Raw genomic sequence first — 10,702 nt, 5'->3', positions numbered from 1 at the left:
CTTAAATCAGCTTCCATAACTTTGAGTAAAATAATTTTTGGGCAGCTTATAAAATGATCCATAAGAAATATGAAAGGTTGTGATAATAATTGAGGCACTTAAATATTGGGACTCTTAGTTTTCTAACGGTAAGGAATATGAATTAGTGTAGTAATAAATTACACATTTATTCTTATAACTACAATAACATTTATTCTTATTATTAAATAAATAAAAAAGTAGAGAAAAAGTCAATAAAAGGAAAAAAAAGATAAATAGAATCCTTGGACAAAGAGAGGTGCCAAGTCATCTTTTTCATTCCCTCTTTATATATATATATATATATATATATATATATATATAGATTTTCATTTCTAACACCTCATCACTTATGCCATTTCTTTCGCATTGCTCTCATAATAAAAATAGTTTTCATCAAATCTAGAGAAAGTTCTCACTGATCATAGGAAAGAAGACGATGGAAAACAGAGAGAACAATGATCAGAAAAAAATGAGCTGTTTTTCATTGAATTGATCTGAGTACAAATACAATGTATAGCTCATATATATAACTATCACTAACTGCTACTGTTGCTTTACTTAACAGTTGTGTACAACTGTCACTACTAACTAACTGACTGACTACTAACTTCCTAAGTAACAACTTTCACTCTTCAACACTCTCCCTCAAGCTGATGGTTGAAATATGTTTTTCAACCCTAGCTTGGATACAAGATAGTCATGTTGTAGCTTCCCTAAGCCTTTAGTCAAAACATAAGCGTGCTGCTCTTTGGTAGACACATGACGTGTTTTGATCATTCCTTGAACTATTTTATCCCAAATAAAATGCAATCAATGTCGATGTGTTTTGTTCTTTTATGGAATATAAGATTGGCTGCAATCTGAATGCCTACTTTGCTGTCATAGTAGAGATCTATAGGCCACCACACAGTTACTTCTAATTCCTTAAACAGGCCAGTCAGCCAGGTTAGTTCTGCAACAGTGGAAGCTATGCTTCTAAACTTTGCTTCAGCTAAACTTCTAGCAACAATGTCTTACTTCTTAGATTTCCATGACACTAGAGCATTGCCAAACTTCACTAGATAGCCAGTAAGAGACCTCCTACTTTGTAGACATCCTCCTCAGTCTGAGTTACAGAAAGCTTGTAGTTTGTCTGATCTTTCAGCTGGTATTAGCAGGCCAAGTCCAGGTTTAACTTTAATATACCTTACTACCCTTAGAGAAACTTCCATGTGTGACTGCTTGGGCTTGTGCATAAACTGACTAAGCACTTGCACTACAAAGGCAATACCAACTCTAGTCATTGTCAAATATAGTAGTCTGCTAACAAGCCTTTGGTATGTGCCTGCATCAGTGAGTGACTTGTCCTCAGTAGCTTCATTATTTTTGACAGATGAATCATACTCAGTAGATGTCAACTTCACATTAGTTTCCAGTAGTGCACCAACATGCTTAGCACCTCCAAGTCCCATTTCTGCAATTAGTTCCAGAGCATACTTTCTTTGGCTCATGATAATCCCTTTGTCTGATCTGGCAATTCTTTACCAAGGAAGAACTTAAGCTCTCCCAGTTCCTTCATTTTGAACTTCAGCTTCAAGTCACTCCTTGTCTTTAGAATCAACTTATTACAGCTTCCAGTTACAAGGAGATCATCTACATAGACTAACACCACAACCAACTCATTATGTATGTGCTTTGTGAACAGGGAATAGTCAAAATGACTTTGAGTAAAGCTTAGTTGTAGCAGTGCATCAGTCAGCTTCTTATTCCATTGTCTTGGAGCCTGCTTAAGTCTATATAAAGACTTATGTAGTTTGCAGACTCTATGATACCCTCCCTGGCTAGCAAACCCCTGAGAGATATCCATATAGACCTCTTCTAGAAGATCTTCTTGTAGAAATACATTATGTACATCTATTTGAAATATATGCCAGTGTTTAGCAGCAACAACAACAACTACAGACCTAACAGTCACCATTTTTTCCACAAGTGAAAATGTTTCAATGAATCTAGGCCTTCTTGTTGACTGTACCCCTTAGCCACAAGTCAGACTTAATATCTCTCTACTGCTCCTGAGGCTGTGTTTTTGACTTTGAACGCCTATTTACAGCCAATTGGAACCTTTTCAGCAAGTAGATTAACAATACTCCATGTCTTATTTTTCTCTAAGGCTGCAATCTCAGATTTCATAGCTGCAATCCAGTTGGGATTTTTGACTACTTCATGTGATACCCTATATTTTTCATAATGGTGTATTAGTCATTAGCAAAATAATAATAAACTAACTTTTAAAAAAAACAAAACAAATCAAATAAATAAATAAAAAGAGACAAGTAAAGAAAAGGGCCGAAGCCCCTTTCTCTGCCCAAATCAAAAAGAAGAAAAACAAGGTCTTGGCGTAACCAAACTAAAAGCAAAAGAAAAAGGGTTTAAAAAAAAAAGAGAAACCCCTAGCCAACACAAACATCACGGCACGGCAGAAGCAACAATAGAGAAAAACGAAAAGGGGAAAGGTTTCTGGTGTTACCTCAGTGCCAAATACTGTTTCATCTTCTTCAGTAGTCTGAGTGATAAGCCCAGGTAATTGCATATAATTTTCCTTCTTTTGAAAAAATAGTAGTTTTTATATATGATTCTTCGCGAGACTAAGCAAATATAATATGGGATTTGAGTCTGAGTCAGAAGAGGAGGTTAGAGACTAAGAGAAATCCATACACATTTTCATGAATTAAGCGGGTATATTATATGAATAGGTTGGAGTTGATAGATTAATAATTACTCATCCCGTGGGTGAATATAATTCAACGAATTAAGATTCAAATATGGAACCTTGAGGGTTGGGTATTCTAAATTAGCTATGAATTAGCCTAAACATAGAAATTAACATGAGACCGATATTATGTAATTATAGATTGAATTGGAGGAAGTTGTACGAATTGCTCGAGGTGAAGCATTTGGAATTTCGGCACGAGTACTGTGAGTAGTAATCTTACCGCAACTTGTATTTTCATAACTTGCATGATTTACACATGATTTTTAATATGAATATGTTGCCGATTATTTTAAGTTGCATGTGGGACAAGTCTTTTACTCGATATGATACCGAAATAGTTATTTGAGAAGATTACCGTTGCTTTAAATATTTTCGTTGTCACTAGATCTGTTTTACCGTTACTTGAATTTACTGTTATCGAAAAGAATTATATGATTTGATAAGAACCGAAATGTCCTATATTGTTTTAAAATATTTTCTATGAGTATATACGGATTACAGAGACAAGTATAAATAGAAGTAGATATTGAAGGATCCCGTAGCTAACAGCGGGTTTGTTAGACCTGGTGCACCTAGTAATTATAGATTACCGTTATAGCTCTCGCTAGTGGGAGGTAGAACTAGCATACCATTACCGATTTTCCTCGAGTAGGGACTACCGTTATATTTGACTTCTTGTAAAGAAGTCCACAGTTATACCGATTACAGGATCCATTCATTGAAACCTCCCAAATGTGAATATTGATATTAGACAGTGGTTACCGAGCTTATTACCGAACTATTAACTGTATTATACTACAAGAAAAGCATGACGAGACTGAAAATTATTTATTATTTCTGAAAGGGCATTTTTATGTTATTTTCTGTTTGATATACTAGTATATTTTCTGACTTGTCCCCAACAAAAATGGTTGTGGTTAAGTGTTATTACTCACTGAGCTAGCGACTCATTTCCCGCTAATTTTTTTTACAGAGACAGCAGTTGACGCAGGCGAGGAGTTCGTTAATTAGAGCGCACAGGTTGATATTTTTCGGTGAGCCTCGCACTTGTTCGCGTGGGCAGAGATTTTATTTATTGTTATGGTATTTTCATTGAACTCTTAGAGTCGCCCCATAGTCATTATTTTAGTGTCGTGAGTATTCTTTTGTTATTATAGTTATGTTGAGTATCGTTCTCATTTATCAAAGTTGGAGATAAATTAGTATTTCTAGTGGTTAGTTGGTGATTTAGTTATGGCGGAGACTTGTATTGGTTAATTGACAAATTGTCAATTATTTGGTATGATATTAGGATGTTTGGTTATTGATTTGAGACATAAATGTTTTTGGAATGGTCCAAAAATAGGGGAAACTCTATCCGATTTTCTGTAAAATTACCGATGAGGTTTACTTGGGAGCACTTACTCCTAAACGCCGGTCACAATCCTAAATTGGGTCGTGACAAAGTTGGTATCAGAGCTTAGGCTTTAAGTTCTGAGTCATCGAGCAATGTTTAGTAGAGTCTTGTTCATAGGTATGTAGGCGCCCATACTTATGATCTTGACGCTACTGAACATCTAGGAATGTTTTCCCTTCCTTTATTCTTTGATCGTGCGTTGAGATAACTTGAGATTGACTTTGGAATATTTCTTTCGCAAATGGCTAGGACATGCACACCCTCATGTGCTAGATGTGGTACTAAACGTGGTGCTACCCGGGGTGGCGGTCAAGTTGGGGTTCATCAAACTAGAAGGCAGACTGTTCCTCAACCTCAAGTTGGGAACATGGGTCAAACCCAAGCTGTTATGCCAGATCAAGTGCAAGAGCAGGGAGATCAGAACGCTCCACCACCTATGCCAACTGTTGTACCTACTGTTGCTTTACTTGCAGATGCAGTGGCAAGGTTGTTGAATGTGTTAGAGGCGCTGGTGCCTACTCAGGGAGGAAGTTCAGCTCCTCAGGCTACTTTACAGACACAAGCACCTACACAAACTCGGACTTTTAGGAATAAGGAAGTATCCCTACAAGAGTTTTTGAAATTGAAATCACCAAAATTCACAAGTTCTGATAATTTAGTGGATCCTCAAAGTTTCTTGGATGGGACACTTAAGGCATTACGTGCTCTTGGATGTTCTAGTGAGAGAGCTGTGGAGCTCACAGCATACAAACTAGAAGATATGGCCAACACATGGTATGAAACGGTATTGCTAGGAAGGCCAGCAGGAGCACCACCACTGACATGGGACGAGTTCATTAAGTTGTTCAAGAACCATTTTCTTCCAGACAGGCTGATGCAACAATATGCTAGAGACTTTGAGAGATTGGTTCAGACTCCAGATATGGATGTGTCAACATATAATACTAAGTTCTGTAAGCTGGCTATATATGCTCCTTAGTTAGTGCCTACCGAAGAAGCTCGAGTTTAGAGGTTTGTTGATGGATTGGTTGGCCATCTATACACTGCAGTAGCCCCACAGATGAAGACTTTATCCTACTCTGATGTAGTCGACCTTGCTAGAAAGATTGAAAATAAGGGACGTGAGGAGCGTACACCTAGTGATTTACGTAAGAAGGCCAAGACAGGATGGGCTTTCAGTGGTAGTTTTAGTGAAAATAAAAGAGCAGGAAATCAGGGACAACAACAACAACAACAACAACAACAGGGTTCTCAAACAGGGACACACATGTCTTCACAGTCCATATACAGACCACATTACAGACAAGGTAATAGGGGACCATCATTTTCTAGACATCATAATTCTGCGCATATATATGCCACTACTCCAGTCTGCTAGACTTGTGGTAGATCACATTTGGGCCAATGTCGTGTTATAAATGGAGAGTGCTTTCAGTGTGTCCAGTTGGGACATCAATTGAGGGATTTCCCTCAGCCTCCAAGAAATTTCAATCAGGCTTCTATTCAGTCAGCTACATTGACTCAAACTACTCATAATACTTCAGGTGCTACAGGTACAGGAAATAGAGGTCGAGGTGTTGGAGACCGTGCTACTGTGAATCAAGGACAAGGCAATGCTGGTAGAGGTCAGGCGAGAGTTTTTGCATTTACTAGACAGGATGCTCAGGCCTCGAATGCAGTGGTTACAGGTATTCTTTCTGTCTCTTCATTTGATGCCCTTGCGTTGATTGATCCGGGATCTACTCACTCTTATGTGTCCTCGTACTTTTCTTTGAGATTTAGTAGACAACCCAAGCTATTGAATGATCCTTTTCTAGTTGTTACTCCTGTTGGAGAGTCTCTATTAGCTGAATACGTGTATCGTGCTTGTCAGATTCGGGTTGAGGGTAGAGATACTCTAGCTGACCTTATTGTACTTGATATGATTGACTTTGACATGTTGATGGGAATGGATTGGTTATCTTATTTCTATGCTATAGTCGATTGTCATGCAAAGATAGTTAAGTTTGAGATACCAAATGAACCCAGTTTTATTCTAAGAGGGAGTCAGGTCCTAGAGACTTGCAAATTGTATCTTTTGTGAAGGCTCAACGACTTCTGAAGAAAAGTTGCTTGGGTCTCTTAGCTATTGTAACTAACATAAGAAAGGAACCAGTTAGTATAGAAAATGTACCCGTAGTGCGAGAATTTTCTGATGTATTTCCTGAGGATTTACCAGGATTGCCTCCAGTACGAGAAATAGACTTTGGTGTTGATTTGCTACCTGACACACGACCCATATCGATACACTCATATCAAATGGCACTAGCAGAGTTGAGGGATATAAAGCAACAGTTACATGATTTGTTAGATAAGGGTTTTATTAGACATAGTGTATCACCATGGGGTGCACCAGTACTGTTCATAAAGAAGAAAGATGGATCTCTGAGAATGTGCATTGACTACAGACAGTTGAACAAGATAACAATACTTAATAAATATCCCTTGCCTCATATAGATGACATGTTTAATCAGTTATAAGGTGCTACCCACTTTTCAAAGATTGACCTCTGTTCTGGTTATCATCAACTTAGAATCAAAGATGAAGATATTTCTAAGACTGCTTTCAGAACTCGATACAGGCACTATGAGTTTCTCGTGATGCCTTTCAGACTGACTAATACTCCAGCGGCATTCATGGATTTAATGAATAGGGTGTTCAAGCCGTTTCTGGATAAATTTGTAATAGTATTTATTGATGATATCCTAATATATTCTCGTAGCCAAGGAGAACACGAGGATCATCTCAGGACTGTGTTGCAAACATTGCGAGAACATCGGCTTTATGCTAAGTTCTCGAAGTGTGAATTCTGGCTAGACTCGGTAGCATTTTTGGGGCGTGTTGTATCCAAAGATGGAATTATGGTAGATCCTAAGAAGACTGAAGTTGTGCAGAAATAGCCCAGACCTACTTCTCCTATAGAGATTTGTAGCTTTTTAGGCTTAGCAGGCTATTACAGGCATTTTATGCAGGATTTCTTCAGAATAGTAGTGCCATTGACCAAGTTAACGCAGAAAAATTCAAAGTTTCAGTGGACAGAGGAAGGTGAGTAGAGCTTTTAGAAGCTCAAAATGTGTCTAACAACTGCACCAATATTAGCCTTACCATCAGGTTCTGGAGGATTTTCAGTATTCTGTAACGCAGGGTGGGATTAGGATGTGTTCTCATGCAAAATGGTCGTGTTATTTCTTATGCTTCGAGACAATTGACAAAGCATGAGCAAAACTATCCTACACATGATTTGGAGATGGCTGCAGTGGTATTTGCTCTAAAACTTTAGAGACATTATCTATACGGCGAAACTTGTGAGATTTATACTGACTATAAAAGTCTGAAGTATATCTTTCAGCAGAGAGATCTAAATCTTCGGCAGCGCCATTGGATGGAACTAATCAATGACTATGATTGTTCTATTTTGTATCATCCTGGAAAAGCTAATGTGGTGGCTGATGCATTGAGTAGAAAATTCATAGGGAGTTTGGCACTTATAGCCCCTGCAAAGAGACTTTTGGCCAAAGATATTCAGAGACTAGAAGATACAGGTATCAGATTTAGTATCGGAAATTCAGAGGCATTGTTGTCTTGTGCTCAGGCTAAGTCTTCATTAGTTGAGCGCATTAAGGCCACCAAACATGAGGATGAACGATTATGCAAATACAGAGATGAGGCCTTAGCTGGTAAAAGCAAGGATATGATTGTTGAAAGTGATGGTGTTCTTCGAATGGGTGACAGGCTATGTGTAGCAGACGTAGATGAGTTGAGACATGCTATTCTTAAAGAAGCTCACAACACTAAATACACTATACATCCTGGATCCACAAAAATGTACCATGACCTGAAGCAATTTTATTGGTGGGAAGGTATGAAGAAAGATGTTGCTAACTTTATTTCTAGTTGTTTAACTTGTTAGTAGGTCAAGGCTGAGCATCAGCGACCCGCAGGACTACTACAACAAATTGAGATTCTAGAGTGGAAATGGGAAAGAATTACTATGGATTTTGTCACCGGGCTACCACGAACCCTTAGAGGTTATGACTCTGTATGGGTGATTGTAGATCGACTGATGAAATCAACACACTTTTTGCCAGTAAAGACTACATATGGCGGAGTCAGGGATACACAGATATTTATGAACGAAATTGTCCGACTTCACGGAGTTCCAGTATCTATCATCTCTGATAGAGGATCACAATTCACTTCACACTTTTGGAAATCTTTATAAGAAGCATTGGGTACACGAGTAGATCTTAGTACTGCATTTCATCCATAGACAAATGGGCAGTCTTAATGTACTATACAGATCTTGAAGGACATGTTGAGAGCTTGCATTCTTGAGTTCGGAGATAGTTGGGATGCTTATCTACCTTTAGCTGAATTTGCTTATAACAATAGTTTCCAGTCCAGTATTCAAATGGCACCGTACGAAGCATTGTATGGTAAAAGATGTTGTTCTCCTATCGGATGGTTTGAAGCGAGTGAGACTAACATATTGGGACCTGACCAGTACAAGAAGCTATAGACAAGGTCCAGTTGATCAGATAGAGATTGCTTGCAGCTCAAAGTAGACAAAAGTCTTATGCTGATAAGAGAAGAAGAGATTAGACAAAGTGTTCCTACGAGTCTCCCCTATGAAAGGTGTGATGCGGTTTGAGAAAAGAGGCAAGTTGAGCCCTAGGTTTATAGGACCGTATGAGATACTAGACCGAGTGGGAGCAGTGGCTTATCGTTTGGCATTTCCTCCTAAGTTATCTTTTATTCACCCAATGTTTCATATCTCAATGCTAAGAAAATATATATCAGACTCATCTCAGGTGCTTGAAGCACCAACTATACCGCTTGATGAGAAGTTGTCTTATGAGGAAAAGACGATGGCAATTGTTGATAGACAAGTAAGAAAGCTACGGTCAAAAGAAATTGTGTTTGTAAAAGTTTTATGGAGAAATCATGCCGTTGAAGAAGCTACTTGGGAAATAGAGGATAATATGCGAGTCAAGTACCCCTATTTGTTTCAGTCTATAGGTATGTACTTGAGTTAAATTCGGAGACCGAATTTCATAAGGTGGGGAGGATGTAATACCCTATATTTTTCATAAGGGTATATTGGTCATTAGAAAAATAATAATAATAATAATAATAATAATAATAATAATAATAATAAGAAACTAACTTAAAAAAAACAACAAAACAAATCAAAAAAATAAATAAAAAGAGACAAGTAAAGAAAAGGGCCGAAGCCCCTTTCTCTGCCCAAATCAAAAAGAAGAAAAAGAAAGGTTTTGGCGTAACCAAACTAGAAGCAAAAGAAAAAGGGTTTTAAAAAATAAAAGAGAAACCCCTAGCCAACCTAAACATCACGGCACAACAGAAGCAGCAACAGAGAAAAACGAAAAGGAGAAAGGTTTCTGGTGTTACCTCAGTGCCAAATACTATTTCCATTAAACATTGATATATATTCTGTAGTCTCAGTGATAAGCCCAGGTAATTGCATATATTTTTCCTTCTTTTGAAACAATAATAGTTTTTATATATGATTCTTCGCGAGACTAAACAAATATAATATGGGATTTGAGTCTGAGTTAGAAGAGGAGGTTAGAAACTAAGAGAAATCCATAAACCTTTTCATGAATTAAGAGGGTATATTATATGAATAGGTTGGAGTTGATAGATTAATAATTACTCATCCTGTGGGTGAATATAATTCGGCGAATTAAAATTCAGATATGGAACCTCGAGGGTTGGGTATTCTAAATTAGCTATGAATTAGCCTAAACATAGAAATTAACATGAACCGGTATTATGTAATTATAGATTGAATTGGAGGAAGTTGTACGAATTGCTCGAGGTGAAGCATTTGGAATTTCGGCACGAGTACTGTGAGTAGTAATCTTACCGCAATTTGTGTTTTCATAACTTGCATGATTTACACATGATTTTTAATATGAATATGTTACCGATTATTTTAAGTTGTACGTGGGACAAGTCTTTTACTCGATATGATACCAAAATAGTTATTTGAGAAGATTACTGTTGCTTTAAATATTTTTGTTGTCACTAGATCTGTTTTACCGTTACTTGAATTTACTGTTATCGAAAAGAAATTATATGATTTGATAAGAACCGAAATGCCCTATATTGTTTTAAAATATTTTCTATGAGTATATACGGATTACAGAGACAAGTATAAATGGGAGTAGACATTGAAGGATCCCGTAGCTAATGGCGGGTTCGTTAGACTTGGTGCATCTTGTAATTACAAATAACCGTATAGCCCTCGCTAGTGGGAAGGTAGAACTAGCATACCGTTACCGATTTCCCTCGAGTAGGGATTGCCGTTATATTTGACTTCTTGTAAAGAAGTCCACAGTTATACCGATTGCATGATCCGCTCATTGAAACCTCCCAAATGTGAATATTGATATTAGACAGTGATTACCGAGCTTATTACCGAACTGTTAATTGTATTATACTACAAGAAAAGCATGATGAGACAGAA

The 10,702-nt window shown here is 37.5% G+C and overlaps 1 protein-coding gene across 1 annotated transcript; it reads left to right on the top strand.

The window, feature by feature from the left end:
• Positions 1 to 4,410: 4,410 nt before the first annotated feature.
• On the top strand, positions 4,411 to 8,728 carry LOC138880218 (uncharacterized). Its single transcript, XM_070159894.1, has 10 exons — positions 4,411 to 5,122; positions 5,258 to 5,476; positions 5,714 to 6,081; positions 6,198 to 6,601; positions 6,743 to 7,073; positions 7,169 to 7,254; positions 7,354 to 7,468; positions 7,562 to 8,069; positions 8,265 to 8,371; positions 8,510 to 8,728. The coding sequence occupies exons 1-10, from the start codon at positions 4,411 to 4,413 to the stop codon at positions 8,726 to 8,728; spliced, it is 3,069 nt and encodes a 1,022-aa protein (XP_070015995.1).
• Positions 8,729 to 10,702: the final 1,974 nt, after the last annotated feature.

Source organism: Nicotiana sylvestris, chromosome 10, assembly GCF_000393655.2.
Source record: "Nicotiana sylvestris chromosome 10, ASM39365v2, whole genome shotgun sequence".
Lineage (NCBI taxonomy): Eukaryota > Viridiplantae > Streptophyta > Magnoliopsida > Solanales > Solanaceae > Nicotiana > Nicotiana sylvestris.
This window is presented reverse-complemented; position numbering and strand designations above follow the sequence as displayed.